The sequence below is a fragment of the Pteropus alecto genome, unplaced genomic scaffold (assembly GCF_000325575.1).
Source record: "Pteropus alecto unplaced genomic scaffold, ASM32557v1 scaffold72, whole genome shotgun sequence".
Classification (NCBI taxonomy): domain Eukaryota; kingdom Metazoa; phylum Chordata; class Mammalia; order Chiroptera; family Pteropodidae; genus Pteropus; species Pteropus alecto.
In genome coordinates, this window is record NW_006436811.1 from 10,154,068 (window position 1) to 10,177,027 (window position 22,960).

The 22,960-nt window shown below is 33.4% G+C and overlaps 1 protein-coding gene across 1 annotated transcript in view; it reads right to left on the reverse strand.

Moving 5' to 3' along the window:
- MYCBP2 (MYC binding protein 2, E3 ubiquitin protein ligase) overlaps positions 1-22,960 on the reverse strand; it is a 236,802-nt gene that overhangs the window by 178,639 nt on the left and 35,203 nt on the right. Inside the window, 9 exon segments of the mRNA XM_015590881.2 lie at positions 4-46; positions 970-1,046; positions 2,512-2,650; positions 2,780-2,853; positions 6,566-6,662; positions 8,076-8,147; positions 8,373-8,615; positions 12,700-12,896; positions 16,857-17,010. Coding sequence (XP_015446367.1) covers positions 4-46; positions 970-1,046; positions 2,512-2,650; positions 2,780-2,853; positions 6,566-6,662; positions 8,076-8,147; positions 8,373-8,615; positions 12,700-12,896; positions 16,857-17,010 — 1,096 coding nt within the window.

Genomic DNA, 22,960 nt, shown 5'->3' on the forward strand with positions numbered 1-22,960 from the left:
CACCCTGTTTGATTCCAAGACTCTGATATTTGCCAGTATAATATATCTTATAGATTTAAAAAAAAGAAGAAGAAAAGAAAAGAAAAAGAAAAAAAAGAAAAGGAAAAAAAGAATTATGTGCCTTTTGGAGAAGAACACCAGATTTCAAATGAGAGAAAAACAAAACAACTTTCATATTTTAGTGAAAAACAAAAATAACGAGAATTCAACTCTTTTTCAATACTATTTGATTTTTGTGAGCTGAGGAGAATAATAGACATATTTTCCTAAAAGATTTCATAATAGTTTTTTTTCATATCTATTCAGTACACATATAATCTTTCATCTTTCGATCTTATTAAATATTTTATAAGCATCCTGAATAGGTATGAAAAAACATACTTCATAAATATAGTCAAAACTCACAATAGTAGGAAATTCATAAAATTCTCAATTCATTTTCCCCAATGCGAAAAACTCTACAAATATACTGTATTTGCCTAATAATTTTAATTTTCAGAATTCTTTTAATTACCTCACTTTATCCCCATACCCACTAGATAAGAAATAAGCTTCCATTTCTATAGATTTATCTCTACAATCAATAACCTATTTACACATGGTCCTATTTCCCCCAACTTACAGTCTGTATATTTCTGCTCATTTACAGAAATTTTCAGTGGATGCCCTATTCATCAAAATAAACACAAAATATAAATTTACCCCAACTCAAAAAATTATACAAGTCAAAGCAAATATTTGTAAAAAATATAATATTTTATAAAGTTTATAAAGTTTTACTCTTACAGGTCAATTTTCCGACATATTTCAACGTGAATAAAATTTTACCATGTAGACACAATTTAAATCAAAATTTAAAATGATTTTGTTTAAATATAAGAATTGTGTAAACTCAAAAAATGATTGTACCAACTATCTCTTAAAGCAGATAATGTTAATTTTTAATCCTAAAAGAGTAATTTAATTTACCTTTCCATTTGCAGTTTTCATTAGTGCAAACTCTCGTCCTGCACCAAGAATTGCTGACTCCTCATCAAATCCTGTACCTGATAATACAACAAGACTGATAAATTCTATTATTTTTTAATATGAATAATTTCAAGCACGACTTCTAACATTTTGAGTGATTAAAGTCAATTCAATTAATATCACTTAAAAACAAGGATGACAAAATGTCACACGCCTGAGTTAAAAAATATATAAACAATAGGTATACGATGCCAAGGAAAGATAAGATTACCATAAGCTTCTTAATTTGTTCCAAATTAGTGTCAGATTAATTTAATACAAAAAAATTTTTAAAGCAATGTCAACAATATCCCTTGAATAAATAATGACAAATTTTTATTGGGCATTTATTAGGTATCAGGCATTATAGAATGCATGAACTTTATCCTATTTGATCCTCACACTATATTGCCTGGTATACAAGTGAACAAATGTAAAGCTTGATGAGGTTGATCCAGACCCTGAGTCATTTGGGCTTGAATAATGCCATGCAAATATTTGAATTAAGGTACTTCAGATTCTCCATTCCATGCTTTCTACTATATAACATTTCATGTCGCTATTTCATAATTCTGAATATATATGTGTGCATATACACACACAGACCCTTATGAATATTTTGAAATTGTAAAAATATAGTAAATAATTATATATGGCACATTTTGTCCAATTATGCAAATTACTAATTAGTTTATGGGCTTTTTAAATTTAAAAACTATAATTTCAATTATATTTTTCTATGAGAGAATCACAAAAATAATTAAAATATGCAAAGTAAATCACTAATGTCAAGTTTATTAAATGTAATGAGATAGTCAAAAAAGGTAGGTCTCGCAAAGAATCCCATAAGTTAAAAAATGGCACCGTTAAACCTGCAGTAGCATGGCAAACCAAAATTTAGACCCTCGTGGAAACTAGTGATCTTAATTACTACTATGATACTGCAAGAGTAAATCCATAAAGTCTGAGAACTATTCTGGTTGTCTGTATTTCTGTATCCAAATGGAAGAATATTAATCAGTTTGTTAGGCCAATTACCATCTTCACAATCTATGAGATTATTCTATGGCTATCCTGAAAATCTGCTCAAATCAAAATTAAAGGCGTCAGTGAGAGAACTATGTATATGATTGTAGTAACCTTTACGATAGAAGTTTTCAACATTTTAAATAATTGACAAAGATGGAGTATATAAACTAACGTTGTCCACAAGTGTTATCTATAATTCTCATCAAATATAAGCTTATTTTCTTTTGCTCTACTCAAAATGAAAATGCAAAATTATTAGTCCTTTCCTTAAAATGGTGCTCGTATAGCATATTCTGTTTAAAGGCCATTTCCTAGTTATTTATAGATATTAATTCATAAATGTGCTTATAGTAACAGACAGCAAAATAGCTGATAAAATATAAACTATATTGCAGAAAACGCAATGCTAGTTTTCAAAAGACTAAAGAATCTAAAAATTAAAATCCAGGAGAGAGATTTATTTGGCAATCTTACTTATAATATGCAAGTCCTTTTCCAAATCAAATAGTGAGATGCCACAGGCATGTAAGCATTTTCTGGCCAGTTTAAGTTGTAATTCTTGTTGTAGCACAGGTTCAGTGCTTGTGGCAAATATTCTGACAACAAAGCCATCCTGAAACAAAACATCCACAGTATTATGTTGTGTGAATTGGTCTTTTAAGACTCTATATCCATCTAATAAAATCAATTCATGAGAAAGAGATTTCATTTATACCAGCTCCTCATAATTCAGAGTACTTACATCTCTCGAAGCAGCTATCTGATTAATATATTCTCCATCAGTGAATAAAATATTTTGACCTTCACTGTGGCAATCTGTGCAATAAGAAAAAAAGTAATTATATTATAATATACATAAGTACATCATTAAAATGACTTTACTCCTCTGAAGTCAGAATGAGAGTTCTCCAAGCAATAAGGATAAACTTAAACTCAAAGGGAGACTGTGCTTTTTAATAAAGAATTACATATTAACAGAAACTAAATAATTCAACTAATACTTATTACATTTAATGCTTACATTTATAAATCTTCCATAATCAAGGAACTCAGAGCCCACCTAATTTCAAAAAAATTAGTACTAAATAAAGTCTGATAATAAACATGCATCACAATGAACAAACTGTGTTGGTTATAATCATTTCAATACAATCACATGCGATGTAGGCAACACTCTACCTCAGACATACATCACAGTCATTAGTGTCACAGAAAAATACAGATAGACCTAAAGCTTCTGTATTTGAGTCTATGGTGTCCAACTACAGATATCCCTTGCTTTATAAAATATAACTGGTTGTACAGTTTCCATTTAGAAGTTTAACGCTTATTCCCAGAATTTTTAGCATTTAGAATGCTACACAGTCTTTAAATATTCATCCTTCATAGAACAGACAAATCTATGCTTACGTAGTTATTTTTGTCTGAAAGTACTCATATATTTTGGCTGGAATGCCCCATTTTATCAATATTGTATATATCTGTGGAACAGTGCACTATATACAATGATCGACAGCAAGTACAACTGTAACAAGGGATACCAGTATTACAGAAGGACCACTGGAACGTATGTTAGTGATTGCTACTAAACAACATGAAACTACAAGCAAAATCAACATCTAAGTATAAACTGTATCCTTTTGGGAAAACATATGCTCAGCAAGCAAGTAAAAAGCACACACTTTCCAAAATAACTGCAGAGAACTAGGATGAATCTCTCCATTAATTACAATACCAAAAAAATATTTCATTTCTATTTGCACCTGAATCAACAAAACATAAAATTCTGTTTTTGGAATGCAGTAACGGAACCCACCCAAATAAGCTGGATTACTCTATATCTTTGCCCAGGAGCTTCATACTAGCATACTTCCTTATGATAAATATGCAAAACACAGGCAGACCCTTACCAAATAGAGAATTCAGTGATCACAAACTGGAAATAGAAACTGGGAGACAAGGCCCACTGGTAGCCCAAGAGACTTGGTAATCAAAGAGAGGAGAAATCGAAAGAAAGAGTTCCTAGTCCACTGTACAGAATACAAAGAGGCGCAAGAAAGATGCTTCTCAAGCTCTAAGCAGTAAGATTTTAAACTAAAAAGCAAAGAAGAAAAACTCATTATAATTTCAGATAAATGCAGGTGTGAGGAGTGAAGAGGCGCAAGAAGAGTAGCAAAAACCCTCATGATCTGAGGCAACCTGTCACCAGACATGGGAGAGTGAATGACATAAAGATACAATATAAAAAGTGTGCCAACATATAAAGGCTAAAATGACAAATAATAGGGGAAAAAGCATGTTTTAAGTTCATCAATTATCGGTTGAAAACAACTTATTTATAAACTACACTGTAAGACAAGTTGGAACATGAAGCTCAAGGAATCACCAGATTTATGTCAAGTTTAAACATGGCAATCACTACCATCTATAAACCTGACAACTCATTTCTGCTCCTTCTTGATGGGAAAACTGCAGGGCAGAGCTGCCCCTCATTAGGAGGAAAAAAAGGTAATACTGAAGAAATTGCAGTCCATGTCAAAGAAACAGAAAAATGATAACAGGCTTCTTCGGGCTTGAGGGTAAGTCTTCCTGCTGCGTGATTTCAGAAAGATTTTCTCTTTATCTTTTCTTTATCCATCATGTAGTGTTATAAGACAGCATCTTCAGGAAAATATCGAGCAACATCTTCCAGTTCAAAAGACATCCAACATAGGACTATCCTCCCAAACTTTGGTACATTCTTCACCATAAATATGGTACATATTTATAAAACACAGAAAGCCACACTTGGGACTGTTAAAAGTCATATTTCACATGTTAAATGATGTAGAGGGATTTAAACTGAATAAGGACATTAACAACTCATTTTTTATCATGGTGGAATAAATACAACAGATATAAGTAGACCATTTGAAAATGGTCTTCTCAGTCACAATCTCTATTAAATGATGAGGGTTTCTCAGAAGTAAATCCTTTATATTAGTATCTATCTGCTCTGGGGCTGGGTTAAGGATTTTCTTCCAAGGTATTATCGTAAAATGACTTGCACAAAGAGCCATAGGATGCTCATTACAATATAATACATATGTCAAAAAATTGGAAGAAACTTCCATTCCAATATAGAAATCAATTAAAATATATTTTATAACATTAAAATTATATTGTGGAAGATTAATGGCCTGGAAATATATTCAGAATAATGAATGAAAAGGATAGGTTATAAAGCAATATGTAGCATACGATCACTTTTCCTTGTACGAACACATACACATAGGAAAAAGTAAGGATATTCACCAATTCGTTGTAGTGTTTATATATGAGGAACTAGGATTATAATTAATTTTGTTTTTTTTATTTATATAATACTTACAGAATAAATATGATTACTTTTAATGTGTATGTATATGGAGTTACATATTATTTAAAATTTACATTATTATTATTATTATATTATTATTATTAGGACCAGAGATATGGCCCAGGACTTATGATGATTAAAACAAACAAACAAAAAACTTCTGTAGACATATCTGAAAACAGATAGTTACTTACAAAATTGCTTTCAGTTATGTTTTCCAAAGTAGCTTTACACATAAAATGTGGCATTAACCTTAATATAGTGTCATTTACACTAACTTGGATATATCAATGTACAAATAAATGTTTGATGAAGTCATAAAAATTTTTAAAAATTAACGAGCAGCCTCGGAACAATTATTCTTCTCAATGTGATCTTCAGAAGTAGTTCTCTCTCATTTTAAGATGGTCAAGTGCATAGAATATTGCTGCTTACCATAAAATTATTGATAGGCACATTAAGCATTCAAGATTTTAATAAAAATAAAGTCCTTTAGAATATATTAAAGATATAAGAAAATCCAAAGACCTTACAATAGAGATTATGCACTTGCCCAGTGTTCCACAGAATTAAAGATCCACTGCCTCAGAATTTAGACATCATGTGTTTTGAGTGATTATCAGGTACAAAATTAAAGCACAGTGACCTGTGCCCAAAGTGCCTTATTAGAGAGTACTATTAAAAAGTATAAATGATGGAATCTTTAAAAATTCCTGATCCACCCTGAAATTTTTGCCTCTGAAAACCTTTTAACATAAAGAAGAAAATCCAAAGTGCATTGTTGTTAAAATAAAAATAAACAGAAGGTTCTTTATACCAGGTTATATGACAGCCAGAGTCCAAGTTTTATTAAGAGCAACAAAATAACATCACCCCACTAAATTCAGCACCTCAAACAGTCTCGGTGGGGTGAAGGTGGGGGATTAGGCTGCAGGTGGGCAAAAGTTTTAAATCACATATTAAAATACTTTATACCGTATTTCTGATATCTGTTTTCCTCACATGCATTAACTTTATATAGATTATAAAATGATTTGCATGTCAAGATTTTAACTTATTTGTAAGCAAGCACTATTCCTTGCTAATCATTCTGTACATGTCTAAATGGCCTAACATGCACATCTCTTAAACTGACTGTAAAGAAAACAAAAGACAAGGTGAGTAACATACCTGGTAACATTACAGTACCATCTTGTTCCAGTGTTTCAGGGCTTATTCTTATGGCTGTCATGCTGTGGTTATTCACATCTCTATACAATAAGTAACCCTGATAACAACAAAAAATTTTGCTGTTATGTATTAAAATATTTTTCATTACCAACTCAGCAAAAAATGTAGCCATTCAAGTCTATATTACAGTTTTTTGAGGTACAATAATACATCAATATTGAGGTCTAAAATAAAGATTAAAAATATAAGAATATAGGTAAACTTTAACAAGAGGAAGAAATTATATGCCACTGGACATCAATCAACCTATTATATTCTCAGATATATATATGACACAACACACAGGACAGTACAAACATTTGGTTCTAAATTATGATGTCACTTGCTAAGTAAATAACAGAAATGACCACTGTTACTTTAACAAATATTTTAAGAAAAAAATAACTGAAATATTTAGGTTAATATTTTTAAATAAACAGAGTAGTGGTTTAGATGGAATAATAGACCACTGAACATATTTCAGTAATAATGTATTTTCTATCGCATTATTTCTTAGATAAAATACAGCAGTGGCAAATAAAAATTCAATGAAACATTTTAAACCACATTAAGTTTTGAGAGACAATTACTGAGAAACTGATATTTATAATTTTAATTTCAAAATCTCCCCAATAGTTGATATAGCAGGCTTATTTTTCATATAACAACAATAATTTACTTAATTTTCAAAATGCTTTTAAGAATCTTTTACTATTTGATGCTGACAACAAACTGTGAGCTAGGCAAAGGACATCTTTATTCTACGTCCTGCCACAAGGAAATTTGTCTTCACTTCTCAGGAAGGGACAGTATAGAAATAAACACTGGCTCTTTTGTTCATTTGCTGATCTCCATAGGAAGAGGAGTGAGGTATCTGATGGCTGACATCCATTTGGAAACATTAGTCAGGTGATGAGATCACAACATTAAGAAAGCAACATAGGCCTAGCTCTGTTCTCTTTGGTGATAGTCTGCATGATCTTCCACGCAGATAGCGACTGGAAAGGCCACACACACACACACTATTCCCAGAAAGTACTGATCTAGATGTAGAATAATGAAGTATATGGCAAGAAGCTCTAATTTGGCATCATCACAGCTAAAGTCCCAATTCAGGTTTGCTAACGATAAAGGTGGTCTTCGATTCTCATCTAGAGGCTCACGTAAACAAGAAGTCCAATGGATGACATTTTTATTCCCATTTTACAGCTAAATCACAGAGGATCAAATCAATTGAGTTGTTCAAAGTCACACAGCTAGAAAAAAGCAGGGCCAGAACTAAAAGTAAACTTCTTAGGAATTCTAAGCCAATGTTCTTTACACTACAGTATACCACTGCTATAACCATATTATTAAAAATATACCATATCTGTTTCAATAGAGTGATATTATTTACTGATTAAACAAAAATGAACCACATGTTTTAAAAGGTGAAAAAGAAAAGTATGGTTTCTCATAGATATTCTCCTACCTGAGCATACCCTAACCAAGACTTTTTTTCTTTTCTGTTTCTGATGCGAGATGTAGAATTATATATATGGCCCTGCAAAATAACAAAAGTTAGTCTATCAACAGTTTCATAATTAATAACCAATGAAAAATAACACAAATGGATGAATGGCATTTAATGTATATTTTCATTATTATTTTCAAAGAAATACTGTTATATCAAAATTAAATGGTACTCTAAAAATGAAGCTAGAAACAGAACAAATTCAGTGCAGATGTAACTTCCTTTATGATTAAGAACTGTAAGAAATCATATTACCCTAACTGTTCCACTGTATCCAGAGCCTATTTTATATAATCCATCTTTGCATAACAGGTAAAGAAAAAATCCATCATTCTGAAGTAGACACTGATCATCTTCATCAACAGATATTTCTTTTAATGGCCACTTGTGCATTAAAGCTGCTTTCTTAATGCCATTGCTAAACCAGTCCTGAATTTGAATTTTTCCCACCAACACGGCCTGTACACTTCTCTGTAGTGAATTTAGAATCGTTGGCACCTATTCAAAAGGGAAGAAAAAAACAAAAAGACATGGTTAAATGTTCCCAAAACAAAACAGACAAAATATAAATACTTTAGTCATATATCATCATTTATAAGAAAATAAATTATTATAATTGCATCAAATGGAATAAAATACCTAGGAATAAATTTAACCAAGGAGCAGAAAGACCTGTAATCTGAAACTATTAAGACATTGATGAAAGAAATTGAATACAATACAACAAATGGAAAGATATATTATGCTCATGGATTGGAAGAATTAATATTGTTAAAATGTCCATATTACCCAAAGCAATCTACAGATTCAGCGCAATCCCTAACAAAATATCAATGGCATTTGTAACAGAACTAGAACCAACAGTCCTAAAATTTCCAGTATTTTTCTTCAATTTTGCTTCTCCATTATGCCTAATATCCACTAACATCAACAATTTTCCATGATGTGAAAACTTAATTATGTTAAGTATGTATTCATTCAGCATTCACTTAACCAATATCAGACTTGCTAAGTACCTGGAATTATAAACGAGTCCTCAACAGTCACCAGCATGGGACCAACACAATGATACCGGAGGAAACTGTTCCTCATCTTTTGCCTCTCTTTCACCACCCAAGGAAGAGTGCCACACATATGACTGCAGAGCCAGACCCCAGAGCACTGTGCTTAGTCACAGTTCTGCTCGGCACTGTCCACTATGGTAGCCGTTAGCCACATGTGACTACTAAAATCCTGAAATGCAGTTAGGGTGACCTGAGATCTGCTTTAAATTAAAACGCACACTGGATTTTCAGACTCTGTATAAACACAAGCATATAGAATCTTATTAACAATTTTATATTGTTTACATGTTGAAAATTTATTTTTGATATATTGGGTAAAATACATTATTAAAATTAACTTCACCTGTTTCTTTTACTTTTTTAATGTGACTAATAAAAAGATTTTAATTGCATATATGGATTACATTATATTTCTATAAGACAGCACTGTTCTAGAGGGTAGAGTTTTCAAAGTGATAACTGACCCACACTAAATTTAGCAGTTTCAGTGGAGGACCCCACCCCCCAGCAAATGTCTGCATCTGTGGGCCTTTTTTCACTCTTTCTCCAAAGTAGAATCTGTTAGTCTTTTTCCTAGAAGCTATAGCAAGCCTCATTTAGTGAATATTAAGAAATTTCATCATCAATATTAAGATTTTTGATTAATTTCTATTTTCAGCCTTCCTCCTCAATTCCACTCTTAAATGTGCTTGATTTCCCCTTGCCTCTCTGGCTCAATTCCTTTAGAGAGCAAACCTGTCTCTTAGGGGTATGAGAGAAGGACAGCTGGTTACGTTTGGGAAACATAAAGAAAGCGCTCTGGGTTCCTCTACCTTTCATTATACAGATTTCCAATCAAATTGTAGTTTTTTCCCTCACCACCATTTTCTAGGTGCCTGTTATTTCCAATTCTGAACCCTATCTGAAGTTTTAAGTGAAAATCAACTTACTAGGTATGGGCATTAGCCTCATGAGGAACTTAAGTCTAAGCTTTCCCCAATTTTGACCTTCCAAAAATGTGTCACATTCTTAAAAGTTTATGCTTTAAAAACTTCCTTAATTATAACCTTAGCGGAGACTGTAGAGGGAGCAGAAATTAGCATGCATCTTCAACACGGCTGTTTCTTTCTTTAAGAATACCCAGTACTACAACAAGAAGTCTCAGATATACGACTTGTTCTTTCCAATTGATTCTCTCTCCTCAACACAAGGGCAGGGCCTAAGGAATTTATTCTGATAAACTGTACTCCCTAATCTGAGGGTTCTATGTCATTTACCAATTCTGGAAAACCAGCCTTTACTTCAAGTGCTGCCTTTCCACAAATCTGTCCCTTGCCTTATGGGACTCGCTGTACTGATGCTGGACTTTCCATTCCCATCGATGTTTCTTATTTTATCTTTTGTACTTTTTCTCCTTGTCTCGCTATGCTGCATTCTGAAGAATTTCTTCCTCTCTATATCTCAGTTAACTTTTTCTATCTTCAACTATATTATCCACTGGTTAACTCAGCCTGTAAGTTTCTAATTGTAATTATTTGGTTTTTCATTTCCAGTTCAATTTAGTTTGTTTTCTGATGTGTCTGATTACTTTTTATATTCTTATTCCTTAATACTTTTGATATTTTTACTACTTTAACTATATTAAATATATATACCTACATGTGTATTTTATATCCTATGCCAAATAATTTCAATATACAAAGACTCGGCAGGATTATTTATACAAGCTCTCAGTGTTGGTGCTTTTCAATGTGCTTTTTGTTTGTTTGTGAGCTTAAGATGCACTAGAATTTTGTTTACAAAAAGCTTTTGAATTCTGGAGTTCATGCCTCCAGAGAGATTTCAATGTCCTTCAATAAAACCCCTCCCGGTACTACCATCCCTACCCTACTTTAAACTCTCAGCTTAAGCATTTTAGAACAAGACCGGTAATACGCATTTGGATCCCAAACAAGTTGAGATGTTAGAGTTACACATTCTGAGGGAAGATGATTCTCCCTCCACCACAGCCTGGTCAAGAGAGTTTTATGAAGTTGGCAGATGGAACTGGGCCAAATCGCGAACACCATAAGGCGAGTTAAAATAATGGGTTTTAATGTGGTATCTGGGCTGGAGTTGGGGAGGCAGTAATGAGGTAGGTCGAAAGAGAACCTCAGTTATTGATTTAAGAGAACTAGTAGTTTTGTGCACCCTAGTATTTGAACATAATATTTATTGTAGTCAGACAGATATACATTCAAGCCCTGTCTCTGCTACTTGACAGCCGTCTATACTATAACTACATTAATTTCTTTCAACCTTCAAAATTCCTTTCTTACTCTTACCTCCATGCCTTAGCACACGGACACCAAGAACATTCTCTGTCCACATCCCAACACCAGCACCTCCTCCCTAAGGGCTGGCTCATTCTAACCACTTGTTTAGATCTCACCTCATATCCTTTAGGTTAATCTACACAAAAATAAATCACTATGGATGTCTAATAAGCTCATATGTTTATGGTCACTGTATTTCTGAAATTTGGTTTACTGGATCTGAATGTTTGTTGTTTTACTAAAATTTAAGAAATATGAGTATATTTTAAGCATATGTTTAAATAAAAATTTTGCTAAACCCTCAAAGCACAGCTGCAGAACACAGTTTGAGATCCACTGCAGGGAGGAACTTCAAAATAATTAAGGATCATAAAAAGGGTAAAGAAGATTTCGGGCAGGGCAGAAAGAGGGGAAAAAAATAAGAACAGAAAACTAGGGTGAGGGGATTGCTCACATTTTACAAGGAGAGTTCAATATCGCTGAGCAAGTCACAGACAGTGACCCATCCACTCATTTTGTCATCTTTGGCCTAAGAGCAGGATTGAAGCAGCCCTTCTATGATTCTAGAGACTGTCCAAGGGGTCAGAGAAGAGCACATACCAAAGACTTAAAACTATAACTTCTTACTCAATTTACAGAACAGTCCAAAAGAATTAAATCAAGTTTGCCTATAAGTAGGATATTTCCCACCACTAACAACAATGAAGAGTTTATTCCCCAAACAGTAAAAACTTAAAATGTTATATATGAAGCTGAGGTCGCTCAGAAACAAATCACTTCATGAAAAACTATAATCAACCAATCAAAAATATAGTAGAATGATATCACACACATCCTTTTCTTCCAACACAGAAGAGATGTTTAGAAACTATGAAGGAATTCCATACTTGAAAATTCAGGGCAAGATGGGAAGTTGGGGAGGGCAGAGAACAAGACAATGCAGAGAAAGATGAGGTTATGGTGCTGACACAAGACTAAGCTAATGATCTGAGTTTTTACCCAATTTCATTTTATTACTTTTAATGTGCTATAGAGTTAAACACACATGTAGCTTAGCTCAAATGCTATGGATTTTTATATCAACATTGGACAGATCAAATACAGTACTGAGCAAGACAAGGCAGGGAATTCCTAGTGACAGAAATTAAGATGAAACTGTAATTTGGTATCTTATAACTTTCTAAGAAGCTATAAATGTAAAATACTTGAAAAAAAATGAAATACCTGAATAGTTTGGCAAGCATGGCTGCCATTGTTGGTGAGGATAGCAGAGATGGCCTGAAGTGTCCTTCCTGTTTCTCCCCAGGAAGCCACCAGACTAAAGAGGCAAGCACAGGAAAGTGCTGTCAGAGACTGTCCCGTGCTGTCATTCATTCCAGTACTTCGAACAGTGATTTCCAAAAGCAGCTGGAAGAGAGACTCTGTGGATAAAATAGAATTCAATTATATTCACTTGACATACAGAACATAATATGTGTATATTTTTAAAATATTTTTTAATATTTTTAAATATTTTTTTAATATTTTATTTTTACCTTGTCTCATTATAAAAGAATATTTGAGGCAACTTGAATACTTCTTTTGCATTCTCAAAAGTTAGAATATTTATATAAAAAGGGCCTTAGAGAAATTTAGTTCAACTCCTCGTTTTTGTAAATAAAGAAATGAAATCTATCGAAGGTCATTCAAAAGAAACTTTCCTGGAGGTATTCACATATTCAAGAAATACCCTATCAAGTAACAGACAACTCACTGTACCTTTCAGACTGGAAAGAATGCGAGCTTCTTAAAATGTTAAGTGTCCAGAAAATTATTTATTTATTTGCAAAATGACAATGGAATACCTAAAACATAAGCTATAATTTGTTTTAATATAAAACTGAATTTATTGCTAACATAAAGGCAGTCAGTTCACACCAAGAGAGGGAAAATGTAATTTATTTTATACCCTAGAAAAACCTTCAGGTCAATAGGACAGAAATCCTCCTTCTTTAATGAATAATGAAATTAATACACAGAGAAGTTAAAAGATTTTCCCTAAATCCTAAAGCCACTTACTGGCGAAGATGAAAAAATAACACACGAATGTTCTATCGCCATCAGAAGTCTCCCTGAGCAACTCTGCTCAAGATTGATTCAAAATTTCTGAATATCTCTTCTGTAGAAGGGAAGGAAGATTTGAAAGGCCCTAAAGAGTGAATATGCAGAGACAGAGTCAAAAAAAAGAAAAAAGACAAGCAGAAAATTTGAGAAAGAGAAAAATAGGGAAAGGGAAGGGAAGGAGGAGAGCAAGAGAAAGAGAATGTACTGAAATTCTCTGAAAACTACAGGCCGACTGCAGGGTTTTTTGTTGTTTTTTTTGTTTGTTTGTTTGTTTGTTTGAACTCACAGAAACCTAGGCTTCCTCTATCTAATCCTCATCACTCACACCTAATCCCTAATTAAGCCATGTCAATTTTGCTTCCTAAATGATTCCTCCACTTTCTTTATCTTCCCAGTCCATGCTTTCACCACCTCTTAAATGCACTACTAAAACGTGTCCATCAGTTAGCTCCTACAATTCAGTTTAGTCCCCTCATAGCCAGAGAACCTGTGAACCAAAATCTGGTTTTCTACTTAATATTCATTCGCTCCTTTGTTCGATACCTTCCTGCCCCTCTTCCTTCTTTCCACTCTCTCCCTTTTTTCACTTGTCTGAACATCCTTCAGTCTTTCCTCTTTTCCATCTAACCTTTCCTCCACCTTTCCCTCCAACTATCCCTCTTTCTCTCCATCCTTTCATTTATCCTTCTGTTTGTCCATCCTTCCTTCCATCATTATCCTTCTGCCTATTTGTCTTTTAATAATTCAGCAAATATTTACCAAATTCTTCCTGTACATCAGGTACTATTCTGAGTTAGGGGACTACACTGGCATATAAGGCAAAGAATGTCTCTGCCATCAAAAGATTAGATTCAAGTGGAAGAAAACAGTAAAAGTGCTTTAAAATAAAGAATTTTTTTAAGCATAAGAAGATACGTAACTTCCCATTCCTCCTAAAACCACCAGACTCCTTTAACATGGCCTATAAAGCTCCACATTATCTAGTCCCTGCCTCCTTCCTCACCTGTGGCAAAGCCCTTCTTCCCTAACTCTCCACATTCTAGCATAGTCTTTTTCCTTCCTATCTCAGAGCGTTACTGCATACTGTCCCTTCTGCCTTGAAACTGAGTTAACTCCTTTCTACTCACCCTTCAAGTCTTAAATGTCACATCTCAGGGAAGCCTGAATTCTCTCCACCTTCCCCCATCCTATCTATCTACATTTTCAATCATACATGAGTCCAATTGTCTGATGCTAAGTCCCATAATAAAGGCAACCATGCCTGAATTGATTACCCATGGATTACATGCTCTTAGCACAAAACGTAGGAGGTGCTATTACATTTGAGTACCTGAGAACGTATATTGTAACCTTAAAGTGAATAGAAAGATAGATATATGGGAATTCTTAAATAAACAATCTGTAAACCTAAATCCATTTGCAAAGAGAAGAAGCTTGGTGTATAATAATCATCAAGCTATTCCAATAGTGATGCATACGTACATATATTTATGAATAACATGAAAAATACCAAAGTGTAAAAAACACGTGATTATAATATTAGGTCAAAGGAAAAAAGCAGAGACAGATTCAATAGAAATTTAATTTTAATTTTACGTCTTTGAGCTAAGCAAAATAAAAAGTATGAAATGATGATAAATCCCTCAAAAGAAAAATAAGTCAAAGCAGTGAAGAGATCAGAAGTAAACATTGAAAGGACAGAAAAGAGAACAAAGACAGTACAGGAGCATTTGAAACTGTATACGAGAAAATAAAAAAACAAATTAAACAGGTAGAAGTTTTGATAGAAGATGATTAAGCTAAAGCACACATTATTTCAAAACACAGTATTAAGAAAAGATCTATTTTGTAAAGAATTAAGGAAAGGGAGTATTTATATATAGACTGGATACAGAAGAAAGTATATAGAAGACAAAAGAATAGTAGATCTAGGAGGAAAGAAATAATTAGCATGTTGTTCAAAGTAAGAAACAGGACACACAAGTTTTAGTGGAGATTTTTACTATTTCAATTACTTGTTAACTGACAAACCAGAGCTAAAAATAACTTGGAAAATAATCTTAAATAAACTTAATTAATTAAAATCTTCAGCAAAATGCTATGAAGCCAAGCAGTGCATCAGCGTGTCACAACGGTAATACAATCACTGGTTCTACGGTAACAATGACTAACAGGAATAACAGCTTTTACTTGATAGTAGCATTTAAAAACATGGGGTAGGGGTTGTTGGTTTAAAAAATCTCAGCTTGTTTCAGAGCCAGCACTCCCCTTCACCAAAACAACAAGAACAAAAATCAAACACAAAAACTAATCACCATATATAACCAAAAAAAGAACAGTCCGACATGTAATTAGGTTATCACGTGTGAGTCTAATAAAATCCAAATAGCCAAGTAGAGAAAAAAGATCAAACTCTAGTCCAGACTAGCAGTATGGTCCCCAGACTAGAAGCATCGGCATCACCCAGAAACTTATTCCAAATGCAAATTCTTGGGCCCCAACCAAAATTTAGTGAGTCAGAAACTCCACAAGTAGGGCCCATGTGACTCTGATACAACCTAGTGCTTGAAATTCAGAAAAATCTAGACTCTTTGAAGGCCCATGGTCACCATCCAAGAAAATTAGATAATTTCAAAATTATGGCTTCATCTCTATTTCTAACAACTCTCTTGCTTATAGGATTATGTTTGTTCCTAGGTCACGAAAGGTTGGTATTCATAAAATTCAAATGCACTTTACAAAACACAGAGATTTTTACTTAATGGAAGTTGCTACTAATTCAGAAGCTTTATCTATAACAAAAAGAGATTTTTATTGATAAGGAATATAAAAGAAAGCCCTCTTTGTTTAGAAACTCATTGTGCTGTTTGGGTTGATAGCACTTGTTCCCTTTTTCCTCCCTTTTTCCTCCCTTTTTAACTATGGAGAAGAACACATAAGCTCAGAGAAAGTCAGTGTTAGCTATTTAGGCCAAAGGTTTAATAAGAACAATTTAAGTTAATAGTGACTATAAGGCTAGAGGATATTTCTGGGTACCAAAGGTTTATGTTTTGCTTTTTCCCCATCATCACAATAATCAAAAAAATGTCTGTCCATGAACTGTAACTCCTGAACCATAACCATAACTCCAGTAGAATATAGCAATATACCTTAAAATTTATATCCCTGCTATTTCAGTACCATAATCAAACAAAAACTGCAGTACAGGCTGCTGCATGTGCTTCATAAGAGAAGCCTGTTTACACTAAACACTTCGTTCAATGCCCCTGAGTGCTTACCTAGGACCTCAGGTGGCTCTGACTGGAGGCCTTCTGGCTGCTGACCCTGAAGCACGTTAAGCAGGGCTTGGAGACTCCTGAGGCACAGTGATGGATGAGAAAATCGCGTCTCCTTGATCAATTCAAAAACTTCACAAAGTCCAACTTCAATGATCTATTTACAATGAAAAACAAAATTACAACATAACACATAAGCTAATACACTTCCCAGTTTAATGGGTACAGCTTAAATCTACAGCGAATGATTAATGCTGCAATACTTAAAAGGCAAAAAGAAACAAATTGGAAAAAAAAAAGACCTAGCATGTTTAACTTCAAAATTTAGAAAACCATCCAGTTACATGGAAGGTTAAAAATAGTGGCACTGTTTAAAAAGTAGTTTTAGCATAATGAGGCCATAATAAAATATCATGAAAATTGTTTGTAACAATGAACTAGATCCTAAATAGCATTTGCTCAAAAAATAAAATAAAATAAACTCTATTAATTTACAAAGTTCATCTGGCTGTACTCGAGCAAAAATCAGCATTCTTTTGTTAAGTCATACTAATTGTTCCTTTTAACTAGAGAAAAAAAAACAGCACACCCGGTGAAAAGATTAAAGTAGGAGCTTTTCATTTTAGCCTTTCTTATAACGGTACGATCATCGTATTATTGTATATAAATGGTATCCCTTCTTCTGTAGGATTTAAAAGAATGAAAAGAGTTAAAACTGCCTAGCTAAAAGATCACTGCTACTTTAATTATCTCATCATTCCTTAACAAGGTGAAGAAAAATTTTACTCAGTATCTCGCAAAAGATAACTAAATCTGTAACTAAAGGTTCAGAGAGAAATGCGACAAACTGGTATAAGGACATATCTTCAGAAGACTGATATAAAAATAAACAATGAAATTCCATTTCTCAGTCAATACCAATATTTTGAGAACCATATGCGTAAGATCTTTTCAGGAGGTATTATTTTGGAGAAGTAAAATAAAAAGTTAAAACACGACTAATTAGTAGAAACGCATCAAGACATTAATTCCATTGGACATAATGGTGAAAGAACATTCTGTTGAGATTTGTGCATTAATTCATACACATTACATCAATATTTCTTAAGCACTTATTTTGTGAAACTTACTACAGGGGATATAAAGATATATTAGACCTGTCCTCTAGAGTTTATATTTATAATCTAATAAGGTAAATGAGACTTGTACATAATTCTTACCCAGTTGAGATCTCTGTTATAAAGTATTTATTATGTTATAGCGTAACTGACTGTTTTTATTTTCACAGCTAAACTGTGGTCTCCTTATGAACAAGGAACATGTCTTAACTAGCTTAATATCTCCCATTACTAGCTCAGTACCTGGTACCTGATAAGCACACAATAAATACTTGTTTAATTACTCTCTCAATTGTGTGTTAAAAACCACTGCAACTCAGAAATATATTTTCCAGACAAGGGTCAAATCTCATAGGCAAGTCGGCTGCAGTTCTGGTTATCATTTTCAAGGTTTCTGAAAAATATAAATATGACTGAGAAGTCAAAGTAACTAATAAGACTGTCTTGAGAGAAATTATCTAAAATCCTAGCAGACTTGGTTATAACTAAGATTACAAAAATGTTTGTACTGAGTTTCAATTGATTAAATACACTAACTGATGAAAAATTTCCATTTGAAACAGTTTCCTGGAATAGATTAGAAAATAAAAACATGCTGTCCAAGTTTTCCATCTCCTTGTGTACTTACAGGAAACAAACCTGAAGTCAAAGCTCTCATGAGAACAAAACGTAAGGTTCTATTCTCAGGCCAATGGGAGATTATTATATCCTATCTGTCTTTAAGATTGTTTACACTACAACCACCAATTCTGACTTCTCATAACTCAAAGAAGATTCTCACAGATGACATTTTTAACTAGGGTCTGTTTATATAAGTCAAATTCCTATAGTAATAAAGTATTGCACTTTGCCAAAAATAGTAAGGCTACTTACTGAACAGGTTCCTGAGTTGTCTCTCTGGTAAGTTTAAGGTGTAATAATAACATACAATAGGCAACTCAGGTAAGCTGCCTAGGAACTGAGTACTAGCTGATTTTGGTGAGACATACCCCTCAAACGTTAATCTTGATTAACTCTCTGCCTAAGGTAACCACTGTCAATTCTCACTAATCATCTGTATCTTAGTTCACTGCAGATTTTAATAAGGGTGGAAACTAATTCATTTCTAGAATAGTAATACATATTCAACGTGCAACAAAATAAAGCTCAACCTTAAGTTTTCCAATTATTTACTTCTGAATTATTGAAGAGAACAAAACATGTTGTGAAATATTCTGAGGTCTGGCTGAGAGGTATTTTATCATATGTATGAACTTTGAAACTGAACTTTACACTTTGAAGTCTATAAGTCACTGAGAATACACTATACTTCCTCCTCCTTCAATATTCAGAAGGAAGAGTATAAGAAAAAACAATATATTACTTCAAATACAGTATGACTTCATTTGTACAGAAATAAATATATTTTTAATGTGTGTATATAAAAATGTTCATAGTAAATATTTTTTGGTTAATAGGATTTTAAAAATGATTTCTAATTTTTAATTCATATTTCCTCTTTATTAAAAAAGTTCCACATTTTTCAAATTATCTATGATGAATATGTATTGCCTTTCTAATTAGTAAAATATATTAATAAATGTAACTTTTAAATAGAATAGTTCATTAGAATCAAATAACACATTAAACTTTAATACTTTCAATGATAAACCATAACTAACCACTTAACAAATGGTCTTCTTACTTATCTTCAAAAAATAATCTTTTGTAAATTTACTGAATTTTACCTTTACTACTGCCTCCAAATAATTAAATTCTGAAGGATCTCTATTATATCTGAGAGAACACAAAACCCATATAACTACCTGATACAGCCAGTCCAATGTCACTGCTGGGAAAAGTGAGATAAAATTATACTTAGCCAAAGAAAAATGACCTAATGAGTCTTTCGAGCTTTAATTTGCTCTCCTCAAATCATATCTTTCCAAAGGTGACTTTATGGCTTCACTAACTAGTGTGAACATAAGCGTTTAATTACATCACATTTAGATTTAATAATAATTAACTATTTGCCACTAGAAACTATATCTTGTTATATAAGTCCTAAAGTCAGTTCTAACACTTTCAAAATACATTTTTAAAAACTCGAGAAGAGACCAAAAGTAGATTTATAAATTACTATAGAGTAACGTATACTGTCTTTTTACATTTTTTTGTTTAAAGTAAATATTTGGTAGAGACATTTACACATAATGAATAAAAATCTAGAGGGGAGAAGATGGGAGGAGGCAGCAAAAGCAGCAGAGGAAGAAGCTAATTTAATTTTAAACAATGTTACTCATTCCACCTTCCCAATCCCAACTCTAACAGAATTTTTTCAACTTCTGCCACCACAGTGTGGTAACTAGCAAATCTTTATTTCTAGCTAGGACCTTTCTTTTGAACTTCCAGCTATGACCTTTTGAACTTCAACCCTACATCGTGTACATACTATATACCTCACAGCTACCTCAAACTCAGTATGGCCAGAACTAAACTTAATAATCATTACAACAAAGCACTATTTCTCTTCCAGTTCTCCCTTTCAATAAATGGTATCACTACCCAGAAACTTTAGGAATATGTTTAGATTCTACCTTCTCGTTCAGCCTTTATATCCAACTAATTACCAGTTCCTAGCAATTCTGCCTCCTTAACATTTCTTGTATGCCCAGCGCTGCCACTACCCTAATTCCAACCCTCATTAATACTTTCTAGACAACTGAACTGCCTAACTGGTCCCTCTGCTCTTATTTCACCACCCTCTTGTAGATTAGTCTTACAAGCACCCGAGTAATTTTACTAAAACACAAATCTGATCAAAATTTTTTGCTTAAAATCTTCAATAATTCTAATTTATAAGACAAAATCTGAAAATGGTTACATGACATATAAGGCCCTTCCTAAATGAGTTCCTGCTCTCTGCCTCTTGCGCTACTCAGCTGCTCTACTCTAACCAAAACACAACGGCGGTCCTTTTCTAATGATGCCGTTCCCTGCAAGTGCATCTTCAGTCAGTGTTGCATCCTCACTCCCCTGTGTGTGCCACTATACCTAGCACACACCTATCAATTCTTAAGACACTATATATGCTGCTATCCCTACAAGACACTACTTTCTTAGTAGTAGGGACTGTGTCTCATCGTTTTGTTCATAATATATATGATATGATACCTGTTATAAACGAAAAAATAATTTACTGAATTAAAAAGTAAATAAATGAGTCTACATAAGCCTAACCCTTTTAACAAAATATGTGGCATGACTAACCTCAAATAAGACTAGGTGGGAAGTATGAATGAATCCTAAATATTACTATTAAAAAATTATGTGGCTATAAAATTTGGAATTATTTAGAGGATCTGGAAATAAGAAAATGAAAGACAGTTTGAGCTATGTAAAAACTGTGTTTGGGGTAAAAAACGATATAGAAGCATTTAGGTTGTGGGGTGGCAGGGAGAAAGTCTTTTTTAAAATGTCAATGATTAGTGATCCACAAAAAAACAAAAAGCAAAGAAATCTGACAAGCAAAGTCTACACAAGAGTCAGATTCGATTTAACTTTTAAAATCCAAAAAGGGTAAAAACTGTGTCAAAATGATACTTTGGCAACAAATAAAAATTGCTATAATTATGTGAGAGAAAAAAGGAGAGAAAGAAACCTCAAATGAGGAGAAGGGCAGCAACAGTCACATGTGCAGGAGGAGCAAGAGAGGAACAACAAAGAAAAGGAAGGAGCTGACACGTGAGAGGCCCAGAAACAATCAATGGAAAATGCCAACATTTCTCAGCTGCCCTCAAATTCCTATCACCTCAAACCCTAAAGACCTCATCATCACTTCTTTTATGTCAGTCCTTCACGTTAAGCAAATGGCTGCCCAAAACACCACCTGAAAGTTTCACTCCCCACCCCTGCCCTAACCCATAGCATTCGGGCTGCCTTTACATAAATGCAGCTCATCACTTCCTCTCTTGTTCATCGCAAGATCTCATTGATTGTCCAGAAGTTTCGTTTCCTTGAATATAAAGTATTTCTTAATAAATTGAAGAGTTCTTTAAAAAGTATTTTAAATTCATTTGCACCTACACATTTTCTTGTTTGCACCTAACCTGATACTTATGACTATCATTTACTGAGCAGGCATGTATTAGACATTTATTAACTAGCTGAATCCTCATTATGACCCTGCAAGCAGATATTATCCCCATTTCATAAATGTTAAAACTGAAGCATAGAGAGGTCAAATAACTTTCCCAGCTACAAAGAGCTAGTATTTCTAATGATGAGTGTTTGAAAAAGGCAGTTGGACTCCACTATGGATGTTTCAGTCAGTATACCCTTTTTGCTGATGGGTCAGTAATGAAAAACTCATGAATAATTACTTGGGCTATCTGATTTTCTTTTAATTTTCTTTGAAAGATCCCTTTTTGACTCTGCATCTTTTGACACTGTTAATGCTAAAAAATGTTGTCTTAAGAATATCTGATATTTTATTTCTTTAATACTCATCAAAAGCATTCAAAGAGTCGGTTGTTCTTGACTGTGTGATATCTTTTAATTTAAACTACAGTTTACTATTCAAAGTCAACATACTTGTGTGAAAGATTTCTCTGGGTTCTTATTTTCCTTACTGGTACTGAACTTAAGCGGGGTGATTACTACAGTATAGTGTGACTCACCCACATGTGCAATGGAACCCTTACCAAAAATACACTACGTAAGTCCTACAGCTTCACATCGTAACTTAACATATTTTCCCTCAACCTCCGCTAACTAAGTATAAGAAATCAATTCGGAGACCATGATCTCTACCTGGAGGGGCTCACATGGAAAAGATGAAACAGTTTGTTTCAGGTTGAAGAAGCTAGTAGAGAAGGTACAGTTAAGGACACTAGAGACTAAGAGAAAGAGATGGGTGCCAAGAGGAGGAGATAAGGACATTTGAAGATGGTTGATCAAGAGGCTGAGGAAGATCACAAAACCTCTATTACCCTGTGAAATAGGAAGCAA